This window comes from Calliopsis andreniformis, chromosome 2 (genome assembly GCF_051401765.1).
Source record: "Calliopsis andreniformis isolate RMS-2024a chromosome 2, iyCalAndr_principal, whole genome shotgun sequence".
NCBI lineage: Eukaryota > Metazoa > Arthropoda > Insecta > Hymenoptera > Andrenidae > Calliopsis > Calliopsis andreniformis.
This window is the reverse complement of record NC_135063.1, coordinates 6,123,460-6,142,205: the sequence shown is the minus strand read 5'-3', so window position 1 is coordinate 6,142,205 and position 18,746 is coordinate 6,123,460. Positions and strand designations below refer to the sequence as shown.

The following is an 18,746-nucleotide window of genomic DNA, read 5'->3' as shown; positions in this document are numbered from 1 at the left end:
TCAGAGTCCTCTCTGCGCGCTCTTTCTCTAATTTACGAGCGGTCGCCCTGAATTCGAGCAAATATTTGTCCAGCGCGTTCGACTAACGGGTGTATATGAGAGAAAAAAGGGCGTAGGAGGAGGAGGGCGGCGACCAGAGTCGAGACGAGAGAGAAAACATGGCGTGGGGGAGGAAGGAACGCGGGAGGAGGGGATATCATTCATAGTTTCTCGAAAAGCGACGGTTCCCTTCTTCTCCGAATATTTTCCCTGCCGCGCGCGTTATATACCTGTCATACACCCGTTCCCCCACCCCTTTCTGTTCGTCCTCTCCCTTCGAGCCGCCCCTTAGACCAGCGTGTTCCTTCCACCAGCCTCGAGTTCGAGCCCCCGAAGGTGTCTTTGAAGCGGGCTGCCCTGGAGTCTAGGCGGAAGCACCTACTGGAAAGTATTCATTCGGGCGGGGAGCAAGGAGGCGAGAGAAGACGAGTACCTGGAAGTCGTGTTAACACACGCTGCTGAACGCTACAAGCCGCTCCAATTAGCATCTTCTTTTTCTCCTTCGACTTCTTTCGCCTTCTCGCGCCTCCTCGGCTTCCTTTTCAGCCCCGCTCGCGCACGACCGCCGAGCACCTGTTGAACGGACACTCGGGAGACGCAGCGCGGATAGGTGCCAGGTGTTCCGACGAGGATTCTAATCGCTCTCCCTTCGTTACCGACCGATGGCTGCGAGTTTCAACCGTATGCTTTGGTAAACTTCGCTAGCGATTGGAGTCCCTCTCCTTTGGGAAACTGGTGGAACTTTATTCTGAGGTTATGAGGGTTCCGGAGTAAGTCTGACTATTTTAGTGGTGGGAGGAGCGGAGAAGTTTGCACGCTTTAACGGGAGGTGTTGATTTGAATATTGAGCTTAGAAATACTAGGGGTGGGTTTCAGAAGACAATACCTTGAATTTACTTAAATTTAAGATATCTCGTTTTTATGAACAGTTCTTAAAAATTTATTTACTATCGTCTACATTATGAGTTTGATTTTCAAGTGTGGGTTTAATATACTTCCCATATGTAACTTCTTCAAATTATTTCAAGGAATCTTACTTCTGAACTTTCGCAAATACTTTAAAATTCTTTTTACTTAGTTACACAGTTGTCTATTACAATAAATCCCTCTGCAAGAACTGAACTAGAATAAACCATCTTTGCACCTAGAATTTCGCATAACTGAATAAATACACATAAAAAACGCCTGTCCTCTTGGACACTTATTCCCCTGACGGACGATAGAAGATCTCGCGCCTAGTTTATCCCCACTTCCGCAGGTAATCTTTGCAATCGTTGAAAAAAAAAACTACTGGGAGCGCGAGCAACGCGGAGAAGGCAGGGCAACCCCTCGGTGCACGCATGGTTTCGCTCCCGCTGGGCGAAATACGTCGGCATCCAAATAATTCGGGATGCGCTCGTGTGAGATATGAATGAGAGAAGTGGGTACGGCGTGGCGTTGTTTACTGTCTGGCAGGAAAGGAGTAGAAAGAAGCATCCGCGTGCACTGACGAAAAACGAGAGACGCACGGGGAAAGAGTAGAGCAGAGTGAAACAGAGCGAGGGAAACAGAGAGGGATTTAGCGGAGTTCAGAGAGCGAGAAAGGGAAGACAGAGGGGAAGAGAGACAGAAGGGGAGAGAGAAAGAGAGAATGATGACAGAGACGAAGAAGAGGGGAACTTGGTAGGAGGACGGGGACCGGGCCCAGGATTCGAAGAAAGAAGAAACGGAGAGTCAACGACCCAACGAGAAGAGCCGTCTCTCTGCATTAAGGCGCGCTCGAAACCCACCACCCTGCTATCTCGAACCTGCGCAAGCTCCTCGGCTATTACCGATTGATACGCGATCAAGGCCGATCGCGGACGGAATTCCATGGATCTCACAGGTGGTAAAAACTTGATGAGCCCGAGGAATGCAACGCTGGAGGAACTTTCTTTGCCCGAGCCTTGTCCCTTTATACGATACGCGAGTCGAGTCTAGTTACAGACCAACTTTGACGTAAGAAGGATTTTACGCCGTTGGAACGCGTGGAAGAAACTATGCAACGAGCTCTGAATCATGAACTCAACTGATCACTGTTCTAGAACATTTACCATGGGGTGTGAATCGATGCGCTGGATTTGTGATAAACAATGGTTGATCTACGAGTGTCTTCTAGTAAACAGACGTTTCTATTTGAGAATTTTTCAGAATAGTTGTTTTCGAGACCACTCTTAATTCTGTATCAAATCAAGAACACCTTGAGTTCTAGTACAGACGCATTGCCAATTCAATGAATTATAGATCTGGAAGAACCGTGTAAAATCAATCATAAGTTACTGTCAATACTTCTGTGTTACAGCGCAAGATATTCTTTCAGATATTTCAAGCCTCAACGTGCCAATATCGCGGTGAGAAAGAAAAGATTAATCGGTTTATGAAGGGTTGTTACCTTGCAAAAACTGCGGAAGTTTTCTACTAGTTTCTCTTGAGTAAAGAGAAAAGATTTACGATAAGTTTTCCCCACAATACAGATTGCATCGAGGTTGCAAAAATAGTAATTTTAATATTATATTTTTGACTATAAATCACACTTCTAAAGAAGTGAATTTATGACTTGAATAGAACTTACAAAATATAATTTACAGAATTAACAGAATTGTAACTCTAAAGTTGGAATGTCAATACCTCAAAACAGAAATATGTAACTGATTTTGGTTCATCGATTTAACATTTAAATATTGAATTCAACATCCACAGAGCAAATTTAAATATTCAATGTAATATCCAATGGAGCTCGAAGCCTTCTACGCGCTAAGATACACGGAAAAGTACAAACTCCGCCAGCGTTTCCGTCGGTCGCGAAGGCGCACACGCGCAGTCTCTTCTTCCTTCGGATCGTATGAATGATTGTCGTTGTCGCGGCGTGGTCGTCAATCTCCTGACATCACGGGGGCGGTGGCGGCGGTCGTGTTACGACCGTGCGACCGTTATGTGACCGATTGGCACACGACTGCCGCGCCGACACTCAGCACCTGCATGTACGCGGCTCTCCGCTTTCCCATGCCGCCCGGATTCGCTAGATCCGTCCCGTGACTCGCGTGGACACCACTCGCACATCCTCAACGCGAAGAGACTTAACACAAGACTCGATCTTCTCGATCCATCGCTCAAAAACTTCAACCACTCATCCCTCTCCCATTTCAGAATCCTCGGGCGGAAAAGTGAAAACAGAATAGCGAAAAAGCGACAGCAATAAACGAAGAATAAAAACATGATCGGCACGATCGACGACGCGGTGCGTCACGGCGTCGAAAAAATTCCAAATCGGCGCGCTTAAAGGCACGCCAGTTTCGGCGAGTGGGGGATTGATATGGAGATTAAAGGGAGTGGTGGGGTCCCGGCACGAAAGATCGAGCTGGAGAGCGAAGTAGAATGGAAGGAGCGAGCGAGAGGAAGAAACCCTCGAGTGGGAACGAGACGACGTCCGCAAGAGAAAGAGTGACGAAGGGCGAGAGGGGAAGCGAGAGACAGGGCAGGGGAGAGGGGAGGGCAAGAGGGTCAGTAGCTCTGCGTTCTCATGCATTCCGCTCTGTCATGGCGGCCAGCGACTCAGACACGCTTCGTCTGTCCTCGTTGTGCATGCACTCCGGGGGCAACGCGCACTGCGTCCTCATCGCACCCGGGCCAGAGGAGAGAGAAGAGAGGAAGGGTTGCCGAGGAAGAGGGCTGGGAGGTGGCAGAAGACGGCAGGGATGGATGTGGGGTAGGGAAAGACGGAGGAGAGCGCCCACCGCGCTAAATGCTCCTCGGCGAAGGCGCGCGCGCTCCCTCGGGCCTCCTTTTCTCCTTCCAGGGCCCTTCTCCGTCGCGACGTAAACAAGCCACGGGCCACGTTACCGAGGCGATACGCGAAGATCGCCTAACATGCTCCGCGACTCTCGCGACGATTATTAATTAAGATATTGGAGTATTTGCATGTTTCGAGCACTGTTTACCTTTCTACTTTGATCGAGAACTGAGGCGACCGAGGAGACTGATTCTAAAGGATACTCGCGGGCTTTGATGAATAAATAAACAAACACTGCCATTATCGATCGATGAGAAGTAACTATGCTCCAAGATCCTAAGTACAGTAACGTCTGGTTATTTGCCCGGTATTTTGCTGGACTAACTGGCCCTCTCTATCCCCAGTAATTCTTGGAACTGGCGTTGAGAAGTGAGCTCTACGTATCTAAAATAAATAGACGTATCAGTGGTACTTCTTTGATGCTGAGACGTTACTGACATTAGGATCTCTCTATCTACCGCTTGGTATCAGTATCTCACTTATGCTCAATATTTGTTGCCCAGTCAAGCACCCCGAAAAAAAAGAAAACATTAGGAAATTCCTAGAATTCTATTTCCCGCGATAACTGTCTAATCTCTTACCACGAACCTGACCCATCGTCACTGCAAGCACAAAAGTCCCAAAGCTCAGAATCTACTTTATTACTCAGGATCGTGGATTCGTCGAGCGATCTACCTAAGAACTAAAATTAACGTAGCGTCGATTTAACATTTCGCTACAAAGTGCTCGCGTTTCGTCGACGTCTCGCGATCGAGAGGAGGCCACTGTGGGCGCCGCGGCTTGGTGGGGCGAGGGCGAGAGGCGCGAAATAATTTAGTGATCAAACGCAGCCGCGGGACTACGAGAGGAGTGCGTTGGACGATTCCGGGACGGGCAGCAGCCGTAAACACGACGTGGCGCGACGCTTTTATTGCCAGCACGCTAACCACGATCGCGTATTTAATCAGCCCCGGCTTTGTTGGACCAAAATACCCGACGACGGGGCCGTTTTCGAGCGGCTCGTTCTCGGAAAGAGCGGAGGAGGAAATCGGTCGGTCGTAAATCGCGAGCGTCGTTCGCGTTAATACAGCTGTTAGCGGAGCGTTCCTCTCCGTGTCGGGGTTAAGAAAAATCTGCAGCCAGGCCTGCGCCGATGGGAAACGTCTTTCGGTGATCGCGAGCGGGAGGAAACGGACGAGAAGAAATCGAAACGGACGAGCGGGGAAGCCGAGTGTGGATATCCTCTCGCTCGGTGACGTGGGTACTATCGTATATCTTCCCACAGGAGGGCGGGAACGTCGTCTCGCGAGAGCGGGCGGCAGAAGGGCGAGAAGGGTCCCACTAACGCGCGACCGCCGACAATAATGCGGAGAAAGGGCACACGAATGCCTCGTGTTATGCGCCGCGTGTTTGCACATGCGTGGGAGCGATGAACTTGAGGCCTCTGAAGCTTGCGCGTTCGCTTCTGGCCTCTTTCAACCCGCGTGGTCCTCAACAATTATTCCACTATTTTCTAAACTATTATTTAAAAAACAAATCTCCTGCTAGTATTATTCTAAATTAATTTCACGAAAAAACGTAAAAATGCCGATGACCAAAATGCACAGTTCTACTTTAAACCTAATGACAATTTGTTTCCACTCATGCTCGGCGCGCTCGAGCTCGAAAGACTTCAACGCTTGCCCCGAGAAGGCAAGGAACACGGTGCTGGAGCGCGATCGACACCGAAGACGACATTCCACTGGTACCTGTCCTTAAGTCAGCCTCCTACAGTTCGCGTTCACAGCAATCGAGCCACCCAACTATAATGCCTCGCGTGTATGGATCGAGACTCTTAAACGGGAGCTGGAGATCGGAATCGGTGGGAACGCTGGTTGGCAGGAAACGCGCGCGACGGTTCGATACGTTTTCTAATCTCGATGCATTCGAACGTTCTCGAAATTACGCTAGAGGTAGGAATGGAAGGCACCGAAGGCACTCGGGAATTCATAGCCATGAATGCTTGATGCGCGCTCTATGCAGCTTGCCATTGAAAGTAATCGTCGAGTCGCGATTATTCATATGTTACGCAAGAAGTTATATTTACCGTTGTGGAAACACGGTTTCTCATTCCCTTTGATAGAAGTCACGCTTACATTCAAGGAAATAACCTACAAGATACTCGTTGGGAATGAGAACCGCTGAACGCCGCGTACGCTGGGCGCAGGAAATATGAATGTAACGCCGAAAATTCATTCATAATCAGATCTGGCGCTAGCTGAAGACGGGGGCGTGCGATTTGGATTTCGGCTGGAACAGGGGTCGGTCGTTAGCGGCTAAAGGTTAACGAGATCCATCAATAAATAACACGGTCGTTTTCCTAAATCGTGGGAATAATGGGTTAGTTGGAGCGGCTTACGTGCGCGCGCGCGATCGAGTGGGCTGCGACGTGTGGGCTCGTTCAGCGATTTATGACCACTCGCAACGCTTTAAACGAAGACGTTTTAGAGGATACGAAGCGCAACACGTTCTCCCGTCTCTGTCTATCGTGAATTTTACGACACCGTTTTACGTCAATTTGTAAAACAGGAAAAAATAAAAATGAAACTCTTTCCTCTGGGAATCATTTCGGCTGAGATATATATGTGTGAATATATAGGTATATAGAATAGCGTGAGTACGTACTTCATGATTGTTCTCTTCATGATAGAGGATGCAGCGTCAGCGCAATCGCCCGATCGTTGACGTTTCGCTCACTTTTCCTCGGTTCATGTTTCCCTGAACGAACGAAGAACGGTATTATATCCGTGGCGTGGTAGCTTCCCGTACGGGCCATCGAACTTGGAACGCACTGTAGAGGAGGAACCGGGGCCCGTATTATGGGAACACACACGCCTGAACACGTGTGTCTCACTTCCTGCGACGGGCCGGAAGTCTCTATAGTACTATGGCGCACCGTAGTGTAGCGTGACCACGCTACAAGGGCCATTACTACCTCAATGGCAAAAAGAATGGTCCAATTACCGGTTAAAGCCACGCTGCTCCTCGTTACTCCTTTAATGCGTTTTTCGGGGGCGTATGAGCCTCGCTTTTCCTTACAATCCTCTTCTTTATTCCCTTCACAGTCGTTTCCTCGGTAATACATGCCACGGGAAGCGTCCACAACGTTCGCTTTTCACAGTCACGCTCGAATAACATCGGATCCAACGTCCCTCTCGCACAGACCTTCCTCGATTCGCGCTCGCTATCAGCAACGTTCGACTTTGTGCCATAAATAAAAGTGTCCTCGAGCGGGGAGCGAGCCCAAGACTCGAGCAGCGAAACCGACACAACGATTTCCGGCCACGGGTTCCGCCATCGTTCGCGCACGTCTCGATGAACTTGTCGACTCGGTTCGGAGCAGCCGTTAATCCCGTCGAAATTGTTCCTGCTGACCAACCACGTGCTTGGCCGAAGCGCGCGTCTCTGTGTCCCCGAGACCATTGTCGCCGCTGTGTGTCTCCTTCTCACGCTTCGAGGACGATCGTCCGACGTTAACGCTCCTTGTATACAAACAACACGAACTGTACTCAGCGATACATGTGCCGATGAATTTCAGTGCTCTCTCTCTTGCCCTTGACACCAAGCACACGGGATGTTTATCCAGTCCCAACAGACACTCGCGCACACGCGCACCGCTCTATGGTCTCGCGGAGGAAAGACGAAAGAAAGGAATGGGAGGGGGAAAGTGGATCGGTGGGACCGAGTTCTACTAGGAACGCGACACGACCGGATCGCGGCACCGCTCGTACCACACTGAGAATGATCGGTGGCGCGTCACGCTCACGGCGATGCGCAGACGCGGACTGCGCACACGCTGCTGCGCACGACGCGCTCTCGCGCTCGCTACACGCACTCACGCAGGCGCAATGCACGCACCCACACGGCTGGGGCCCTCTCACACGCGGCCCCGCGCCGTGTACGTGCGATGCGTTGCCGCGGGTGGCACACAGCGGCGTGGAGAGGGGCCGAGCGGGGAAGAGAGCTGAACGAGAGAGGAGTGGAGAGAAAGAGAGAGAGTGAGACGGGGAAAGGGCTGGAAAGAGGGGGCCGAAACAGACCCGTTAGTTCTCAGAAGTGGACCGCCACCGCTCGCCGCCAAACAGACCTGTAACCACGTACCGACTGTGGTGGTTCCCTCTCGCCTGCCACCGTTGGCGTGCTTTCGGGGCCTGCACGAGCACTGACGTGTCCCGTGACACGCCAGAAACACGGACAGAATTTCGTCCGCGGCTGGGAATTCTCGTAATCACCGCGACGAAGCTCTCGCGCTGCTCCGATCTCGAGGGAAGATGCGCGGCCGATTTTCACGCGCTCCGCCGCGATAAACGACGGGGTCTCTGCGCGCGAGCGTGCGCTCTGTCGCAAGCTGACCGACCGACAGGCCATTGATTAGATACAAGTGTTTACTCGAGTGACGAACGCGCTCACCGACGTCGCGGGCATTTCACAGAAATCCATAGGAATGGGAGGCTCGTAAATATTGTCGATGAAATTCGGAAGAAAAACCGGTTATCGGTATTCGGGAGAGGAGGGGGACAAGAAAAATGGTCACGGGGTGTGGGAAAACTCTGTCCCGACAGTGTCGCAGGCGGTCACCACGTTTCGCCGAAATGCGACCTCGACTTTCGTCTCGTTTTTCTTTGCCAGGGTAACAGCGAGGACGTACACGCGGGGATCAACATTTCCTTTCTTTCACGGAACGGGGGCACGGCGTCGTGGGTGGTGCCGTGGCGTGCGCGCCAGCGAAATGAGAAAGCTGACTCGTGGAATCTACAATTATGATCCTTCGACGGCTCGTCAACGGGCCGTCCTTCGACGTTTGCATCGTAAATCATTCTGACTCAGGGAATCGCAATTCCACTTGAAGCAGAAATAAAATTTTCTTCCCTTGACACAAACACGTTTCATTCTTCGATATCCTCTTTGGCATAAGCATAGAAGCTGTTCAAAGCTTTTCTATTCGAACAATTGAGGCGTCGTGGGTAGTAAGAACGAACTCAACAAATATAAGATTTAAGAAAAACGTTTTTTATTTATTTTCTATACGGGTAAATAAAATAAAGAGTATTTTTGGAATTGTTGAGTTCGTCCTCGCTACCTCTAACGCGCCTCAGTTGCAATTTCTGATTAGAATATATTTTTAAAAATTTGTCTATTCCTTCAAAGGAGCCTTTCCTTAATAAAGCCTTGGTTCTCAAAGCAAAGCGTGGAATCTCTCCCTGTACTTATCCCATCCCGTTCCTCCTCTCTCACGGCGATCCCTGAGACGCGCACGGGCGGTCTAAGAACTGCAAGATTCATTAACGGTTCCTCGGCACGGCGGCGCACGCGTGTGTGTACACCGGCGTGCATTCCATCGGTCGTGCTCGTGTGAACGACCGTAAGGTGTACTTGTACACAGAGAGACACGAGGAGGAAAGATCCGGTGGAGATAGATGTCGAGTGTAATAAGGAAAGAGAAAAAAGGGAGACGAGACAGGCGAACGGTTGGAGGAAAGACAGAGAAGAAGCACGTACATATTTGATGCGCACGGTTCGCCTGCTAGACGGCGGGCCTTGTCTATCGTCATCATCGAGGTACGCGAGGAACGTACGAGAGTTATTAAGGTCAGTGGCGTAGCGACGATCGCGACGTGTCCCGAGTTAAAGGACCGATTTCAATATGGCGGGCACACGATGACGCGGGCAGCGTCTCATTAACCAGTGAAAGGTTATTCCAGTTTCGCGTAATCGCGTTCCCCTTCGTCTGGGAATCGAACGGTAATTGAACGCGCTGTCGATAGTTCGAGTGAAATTGTTCGATCCAAGGGAATGATAATGGTTGTCAGCAACGCGGAACGTTGGCCGCTCAAGGATTCCTTTTGCGAAGGGGATACACTTAATGTGAATGAAGGATCGAGGAGGCTCGATTGGATTATTAATCGCGACGGTTGAAACGACGTCTTCGTCTCGTATTTCTTTCGAGCGGAAATCGCGTGCACGTATCCTCCTCCTACGGTTTATCTTCCCCTGCGTTCCCTACGTCACCAGCCGAAGTTTATTTTTTCCCTCGCGTTCACCGAGGCGGAAGTAGAAAGTTGACAGAGATCCTCTAGTACACTTGCGACATATGGAATTTATCGAAATGTATAAATGTAAAATGATCCAATTGAAGACTTTTTTCAAGTACTTAAGATGAGATATTTAGCTTGAAAAATAAAAATGTTTAGTTGACATTGATTATAAACCAAGAAGGAATGGATCACACAACTACTTCTATTTTCAAGATATCGTCGGTCAAAGTTTTGAATCTTAATAATGTCTTATGCACGTGCATGTCTCATTTATATTCTCACTTTTCTAGGGAAACAGTTCTTTCGATCTGACCTGCTTATATTAAAAATATAAATACTATGTCACAGTCTTTAATTGAGACATAAAGCCAAAGTTTTTGTACATGTGACATAAGTGACATTTTACTTCACAATCATAGATATGTGTAGAATAGTAATGGTACTGTTGAACTATGGAGCAATATCTAAATATACAGTGTAGTCTATAAGTAACAGAGCACTGGTTTGATATTCCATCTTCACTGCCTTACTGCTTCTAGATCCGCAATTCTTTGAGTAGAATCATAAAAAAATGATGAATTAATCTATTAATTAGTACCTCACAAACATACCTAGAACCTAAACAATGATTAATTAATACAATCATACAATTACCAAATAAATAATGCTTTGATAGTCTCGAAACATCTTGTACATTTTTTTTCCTCAACCCAGAATTAAAGGTGGAACTAAAAATTGCAACTTTGTCGTTACGCTTGATCGAGCTACCTTGAAATTATGATCGAACCGATCAGAGGTCGACGATAATTTACGACTGTGGCCAGAGGTTCGATATCCATTCGAGAATATCACAGAACCATAATATCGACCATGTAATTTGCATCTCGATAAACAATGTTGCATAGCAAGCACGCGCCTGAAAGTTCTAGTCTTTTCTCTCCCTCGTTCCGAGTCGCTTCCTCTCGATTTGAAATTTCCAGGCTGACGCCGATGCGAGCGAGTGCGCGTGCGCGGAGGCGCGGCAGGCTAACCTATAAAGAGACACGGAAACGTGATGGAATGCGCGCAAACCGAACGTTCGCGTCTCAGTTTGCATCGGCGTCCCCTCGGTGGACATTTTTCCATCGTACATGGTCTCTTAACCCTTTGCCGCTATATTAATATATCAAAAATACATCAAAACTAGGATTTTAAATTGTAGATCTAAAGCAATAATAAAAAAAAAATATAAAAAACGAGGGCATGTACTGATAAACTTAAAGCTACTGAATTGTTAATGATATAAGTGAAATTGTGGATTTATCAAGTTTTGCACAAATTCTTATTGATAAATATTTGTAATATCTGACTTAACAATTACATTGTAATTTAATAAAAACTTCAATCAGCATCCTAGAATTTTTAAAAATTTTTAAAAGCTTAAAACAGTATAAAGATTAGGTTTGAACATGAACGATCCCAGTAAAGGATAAAAACTTAAAAATAAGTATAAAATAATAAATTAGAATATCACCGTGTCCGATTACCATTTCCACCAAACAGTTCGATACTTCACGTTCTGCCCAAGTTTCACTCAGACTAAACCAAATTGTTAAAGGGTTAACTGCAGACCCACAACCGTGCGCTCGATAAGGAATCGATGGAAGCGCGATCGCGACTATGACGAGTCCCTCCCTTTTCCAGAAAGGAACGTCGCTTCTATCGCCCAATCGCAGGGGGGCCAAGAAGTAGGAGCAAAACGATCGAGGTGCACGCGCGCACGAAGGAGGAAAGATTTATCCGTGGGACGTTTGACGACGAATGGAGAGAGATTCGCTCGATGAATCACTGCCCGCGAGCCTTCATCCTCCCGTCTCCTTCCCTCAGGACACTTCCCCTTTCCGTTTCGGAGGCTCCTCCACCTGACACACCTGGGGCACTTAGGCACAACGACGCCCGTCCGCGAGCAAAAGGGAAGACGAATGCCCGCTATCTCTGATTTCTCTGCGGACGCGATATTTCTCGGCGCGCGCTGTCGCCCTGAACTAGCGTGTCGCGCAGGTGACGCGGGCTCCTATTCGCGTAAATGGAACGCAAGGTGTGTTTCTGGCGACCCGAGGCTTGCCTTCTATTTACGGAAAAGGGTCGCAGAGGCGGAAAATCGGGATCTATAAACGGGTTCGGCGGTGTCGTCAGCGAGTCGCGGGGTCAGATAAAGCGGAAACTCCGCGAGACGGCTTACGAAACTATCGGTCGACGATGGTTCCAAACGGGGCTACGTTATCAGCCAGGAGGCAAGCTGTGCCGAGAGGCGAACCGAAGATAGAAGAGGGAAGAGGGAGGGTTGCACCCGCGGGGCCAATCACGACGCCTCGTGGCGCCTTAATTGGTACTCGCACGCGTGGCTCCGGCTTAAGAGGCAGCCAGCAGATGCATCCCAAGATGTTCACAACAGGAAATTCCTCCTCCCGCGCCGCTCCTCTTCCCCCGCATTCCACAGCCTCTACACACATATTTATGCGAGGCGTCCTTTCTTCCATCTGACTTCTGGGATCCGCTCTCGCTTCCCACCCGTCCCCTCGCCGTATCCTCGCGGTAGCGACGAGGCATGCACAAATAGATATTCTCGCCAGGCTGCGTTCGCCTCGCGGATCCGGTGAATGGACCGCAGCGGACGCGGGGGTAGGCTTGGAAAAGGGGGGCGTCAATGAGTCGAGTTGCGTGAGCGCAATTATCCGTCCGTAGCACGAGTCGCAATCGAGCCGCACTGCGTGTCGAGTCGGCAATCTTGCTTAGCGAAAGTCGATTTAGCGACCGTTGCACAATTTTTCTATTTTTATTGCAACTTACTGAAAAAGGTTTAAAATTACAGAAAACGTTCATAAGTTCTTTTTATAAAGCCTACTGACTTCATAACATGCTAGCAACTTAAACTTAATTGATCTACAGATCTCTTTTAAAAGTAGATAAAGTACACAGCCTTAATTTGTACATCATAAAGAATATTGTACTTATCAATCCTTTTTTCTTCAAATATTTTGTATTTTATGTTGTACGACCAACTCAAACGATTCTTTTTGTATTGATAGTTTCTATCTCTTTTTCGCTTATTCAATGGCTCTCATGTAAGAAGGAGATAGAGACTATCAATGTGGCCAGATTTGTTTGAGCTGGGTGTACTAATATTGCAGATATCGTTATGGCACAATATACAAAAGATATTAACAGAAAAAAGACATTAGAAATACCTGATGCTTGAAAAAAGGTTCCTCTGACAGTATTGAAAACAAAATTTTTATATAGTTCTACATGTGGATAGTTTGTAACTTCCATAACCTAATTGTAAATATAATAAAATTCATCTTCTCAAGTTTTGCTTACTTCGAGTGGCGATTCACCACACCGTGCGATGTATACGAGCTGAAAGAAGGTCAGAGACCGTTGCAACGAGCTTTGGGGAGCCAGAAGGGGTGGCTGGGCAGGGTGGCTGTGCCTTCTGCGTGTGCACGCATGCGGGCGATAGTGCACTGGCCTCCTTTCGAGACAATCCAAGCGATGATGGATCACGACTGCAGATGGGTATCATTTTTCAGAAACGCTGGTCGAGAAACGAGGAAACCCAGAGCGACTGCAGGCTCGAACAAAGGATCGAAGAGCGTCGACGGCTCGGAGGGCACAAGGTCGGCGCCGAAGGAAGAATAGGGGTCGATTATTCGAGGTCGAAACTCAATGGTGGAAAGCGTGCACTGTGATGGAGTACACGCTCGTTAACAGTCAACGTGCTTTTCGTGACTAATTAATTGGCCCGTCGCTCACACTGACATCGTCATTTGCGCTGTCTCAAGAATCGAGGAGGCGAAAACGAGTGACACGGTTCGAGCGCCGCTTTATCGGCCTCGGTGAACGAACCGCTGAAAAATGTCAACGGGTGCAATAACTATTGCACATAGACGTGGCACATGCGTGGTTTCGCGTGTGCGCGAAAGAGAGAAAGAAGGCGAGGGGAACGCGAGTGGGAGGGCCGAGAGCGTTACAGGCTGTGAATTAATGCCAGTACTCTCTGTAAACGCGTGCGGTTATTGTTACGTCAATACTCGCAGGCGTGGATACGGTCACGGCGATTTGTGTGGTCGTCTGGCGCACTGAAAGCGATCGTTAGTCGTTAATGTACTTTAAACGCGACTTCTTGGTAACATCGATGCTGGTCGTATCTGCTGGGGATTGATGAGAATTATTTCTTGCGTCACGCATCGTGACTGTGCGCTGTAGTTAAGTAGGTTGCGTTTCTAGTATTACAGTATTTTCTCGGTTTCTTTGACTCTCGGCTTTGATGGGACGAAAATGCATGCAGTTATCAACGCTTGAATTATAGTAGCTTGTTGTTCTCTGTAAGCTCGTTACGAAATTATAGCCAGTAAATGCTGTGCATCGGTTACTATCTTCTACCATATAAAAAATGATAAAAATTCGAAAAGAGAAAGACCGAGAATATGCCTGTGGTTTTGTCTTCAGTAGAGTCTATAAGATAAAATTTGTGCTTTTTGTAGACGCAGATTGAACTAAAGGAATCTTTTCCTTAAACTATATTACAATAAGATGCAAGCGTATAACACGAAACGAAGGTTCAAAAACTTTGAACCTCAGTATAGTAGGGTCTCTATTAACTCGTTCAAAACGGGACTCAAACCTGAAGCAATTATTTTCGTGAGACTACTATTAAATTATAGTACAAGTCTAACTAGTTCGAAGTTGTATTACATAGAAATATTACAAATATGACATACGACTTATTTCATTTCACATCCTCACGTTGATCAATATCCCCAAACCATTTATCCATTTACCAAAGATCACTGCCCCCGAAAAAGAGGTGAATTTCGCTAAATAATTCTCCAGCACGTTTCCTTCTCCGTAACCTCTAAATGCTAACAACCTTGCGCCGTCAGCCGTCGTTTTAACGATTGGCGCAACAGAGCAACGTTCTAAGTAAATCCCCACCCTAAGCAGACATTGGCCCCGCGAGTGTGAGCGCTTACTACGCACTACGCGACGGTGGCGGCTACGTTCACGGTCCGTATGAATGTACCGTCGACCGCGTACGTACGCCGACGCGCACGTTTGTGGCGTGCATTCATAAAGCGGCGAACACGTAGCGAGCGCGTGCGCAGTTCGTCGCCTTCTTCGTTGCCACTCCTTCCTCTTTTCTTCCTCATCGCCACCCTTCCTGCGACTAATACGGCCTCCTCGCCACCCCCTCGCCCCAGCCCGTATCCTGTACTTTTAACATCCGCTAACTAGCGCCGCCGCGGATGCACCGATTCACTCGTTCCTCGATTCAACGTTGCTCCAATATTTCCACTCCTCGCGCCTTTTCCACGATATTTTTACGCTCCCGTCTGCTCGGCGAGTTCAGCCCAGTCATAATTGGAGCGGGCGTAATTCGAGAAATGCCGCGAAGAGATTTTAAGTTCGATTATTTTCATAGTTTTCTTCTTTTCGAAAAAACGAAGCAGAGATACTGGAAACGGTGCTGTATCGTTTTCTCAAGCAACGGTCGCTCGCGCGTTCCTCGGCGGCGTGAGTCGTCGCTCGCAGTAACGAACTTGTGCGGGGTCAACGGAACCACCGGAAGTCGTCGGTGCCCAGGGTCGTCGCCGATTCTCAAATTGGTGGCCGCTTACTGGTCGTCCCTCGCTCCCCTTCTGGTTCCTCCTTCGGTTCGTTCGCCTTCTTCTTGCACGCACACGCACAGCAGCCCCTCTTTTGCGCCATGACGCGAGCGGAGCGTTGCCACTCGGCGCTCTCTCTCTGTAAACAGGCCACGTAATCCCCTACACCCACTTTTTCTTCCCGTCTAAATCTGTCTCATCGAAATGCGTCCGACGACGAACGGAAACCCCCGCCGTTAATTTGTCTCGATTCCTTCTTCCTCGGGCGAACTCGGCCTCCCTGAAACAGCGGGATTTCAGAGCGGACCTCTTGCAGCCTCGAGGAGGAACGGTAGCTAGCGAGCGACGCCGAGCAGGCTCTCTGGAAAAGGGCCTGCGTCGACGGAGTTATGGTGGGTGGCACAAGTACGCTGACGTACTTGGCAAACACTCAAATGCCGTGTAAAGCGATACCCTTGGGCATACGAGCCGCCAAATGTGTTTTTCGTCACTCGTTAGTGAACCGCGCAGACGTGCTGCTCGCTGTAGCGTCCGGATTGTTGCGCATTTTACCGTACGATGGTATTTCCACCGATTCTTGGAAATGGGGTTTCGGAGTGGGTTTCGAGTTCCATATTTTCTTGGTCACAAGGAAAGATCGAGTATTTCTATTTTTGAGGTATCGACTATATTACGCATCCGTGACTTTTTAGAACTGAGTGGTGCAAGATGGAGATTGCATGACTGGCAAAGAATTTGATTCTCTACAGTTTGCAGCACAAAATAATGAATATAAAAGTAATTAAAAGAGGAAATAGGTATTTAATTTTCAAATAGGTGAGTACTATTTGTATCCCACGAGAAGTCTCTTTGATAACATTGCCTCTAATGCTTTCCAAGAGATTTTTCATAAGACACGTATAGTATCTTATAAACCATCATATAGAGTTTCCTTTCTGTGGCTCACCTTCCTAGCATTAGACACGTCAGTATTTTTTTTCATTTTCATATTCAAGCACGTGTGAATACGTACATACAAGATAAAGGATTCGTCACTAATTTCTAAGAAAACCTGCATAGACAATACCACACGAAGACTCCGAATTACCCCCGTCACCCCCACACCTTCCCACTACAGCCACCTAAACTGCAACGATCAGTACAATCGCCTGACTCATTGTCCCTCGTCCCCTATCGCGCCCAGTGTTCAAAATTCACCGTTTCCTAGTTCCATAGTCTAGATCGTTAAGATTCTACTGTCCCACTGTCCACCCCTTTGCTCCCCCCACGTCCCCCTGTATTTCTCCCAGCCACTTCCTCGACTTTTTCTCGAGTTTCGTGAAGTCGAGCACGTACGTGGCTGGTGAATGACTTCGATCGTGGTCGTGTCGCGTCTGTGTGCGCGTATGAGCGTGCGTGCGTAGGGTGCCGTCAGTGACGTCACTGTCCGCGCGCACACGCTCGAGCGCAAGCGTCCGTGCAAGCAACGGGACGGCGTGAGTCGCGTGTGAGTGACGTTCGCTCTTTTGTGCGTGGCTGGTTGGCCGAGGGGCAGGGAAAAGGAGTCGGTGGTGTGGTGTACGCGTTCTAGCCGTACGCGGAGGCTAATGTCGCGCGACGCGGCTCGAGAGAGAGACAAGGCGAGGCTGCCGCGCGCGACAGAGCCGGAGAGCTGCGCGGCCATGTGTAGGACCGGAAGTATGAGTATCCGGCCAGACTCGTGTGGGCTTCTCTACGCGCCACGGTACTCTCCTTTCCTCCCCGTGCTTCTCTCCTTTCTTTCACTCGCTTAGCCCCGCTTTATATCTACACGGTCGGCTCGTATGCGCTCACCTCCTCTCTCGCCTCCTCTCTCTTTCCGTCGCTCGTTAGCCCTCTTTGTTCTCCTTCGCGCGCTCTTTTATCGACGCAACAGCGACAGATACGAGACGACGCCGCGGGAGCGTGGCTCGGTGTTTATAAATACGACGATAAAACGCGCGATCGAAGCGGCGCCACCCGTAAACAAATACGCGGGGTCCACGCGGCGGAACACGCGCCTCGAGCCGCGATAGACAGCGAAGTTTTGAAATCGATCCCACCGCGATGCCTTCAGCCCTAATCTATCGCTCGTGCGAGGCCTCGGCGTTATCGAGGCGACGCCTGAACGATCCCCGTGTCGCGTGGAATCTGAAACCGGATTCCTCTGGATTATCGACCTCCCCGCGACGCGGTCGGTTCCCCCGTCGTTGAGTCGCTGCCGAGGAATGAATGGATCTCGTGCCGAGGGAACGTTAGTTAGCTTGTTCGCGTGCGAGCAAGGATCGTACACCTTCCTACGCAGGGCCCCGTCAATGACGGTGGTCGAAGCGGGATCGGAGCAGGCGGCGTGCCGCGGGCGGAAACGAGACACCGCGGCCCGTATACGCGGCGACTCGATGGTTCAGGGTGAATCGATCGACGCCACCTCGGCTACGCGTAGGCGGTGGCCACTTTCTTCCAGGTGTAATCGATGGCTGGCTCTACAATGTTGCGTTCGACTGTGGTTTACTAGGATGACTTTATTTTAGTTTGATTAGAGGTGGAGGTAACGAGGGTGTTAACCCTCTATAGGCACACTTGATTTTCGAACCTTTTGTAAGCACACTGAGTCTATTTTTTCTGTTACTATTTTTCTTACTATTTTAAAGTTTTACAAAATTTGACAAAATTCTGCGATATTCACTGAAGTTTCTATTTTAATGTCCTAGCGCTATTTCAGTTAAAAGAGTGTAGGTTTAATTAGAAAAAATAAGAATTCGGAAGTTCTCAAGGAAATAGGCATTCACTGCGGACAAAATGGACCCAGTGTACCCACGAAGGGTTAATGGACTCTGTAGAGGAGAGTTTGAATTGCACACGTTGCAAGCGGAAGTTCGCTACTCTTTACTTTGTTGAGACTTCCGTGAAATACTCTTGCAGGATGAAGTAAACGAGCATGCATAGAAAAGTGTCTAGATGATTTTATTTAATAAATAGTGAAGACTAGAACGACTGACGCAATTCTTTAACTGTTCTTGTGTTTCTCTTGCTCAATATACTCAATATACTCAATGAATTGTCACAATGATAAAGCCTTTTATGCTCAGCGTTGCGTACGCGCAACATTGTATTCTAATCAGGGTTGTAGCATGTATTAAATTGTGAGAAGATCGATATCTAACGAAGTGTATCGGAAGAATTGATAATGCGACTACTTCT

General features: G+C 48.7%; 1 protein-coding gene across 5 annotated transcripts in view; it reads right to left on the bottom strand.

Annotated features, from left to right (window-relative positions):
- Window positions 1-18,746, bottom strand: part of LOC143187366 (serine/threonine-protein phosphatase 4 regulatory subunit 1) — a 146,145-nt gene that overhangs the window by 32,221 nt on the left and 95,178 nt on the right. The window contains exon 1 of one of the 5 annotated variants that reach the window (XM_076391560.1): window positions 6,491-6,534. The exons of the other annotated variants lie outside the window; for them this stretch is intronic. Coding sequence (XP_076247675.1) covers window positions 6,491-6,510 — 20 coding nt within the window. The 5' untranslated portion in view covers window positions 6,511-6,534. Of the gene's footprint in view, window positions 1-6,490; window positions 6,535-18,746 lie in introns of those variants that run through there. 5 annotated transcript variants of the gene reach the window in all.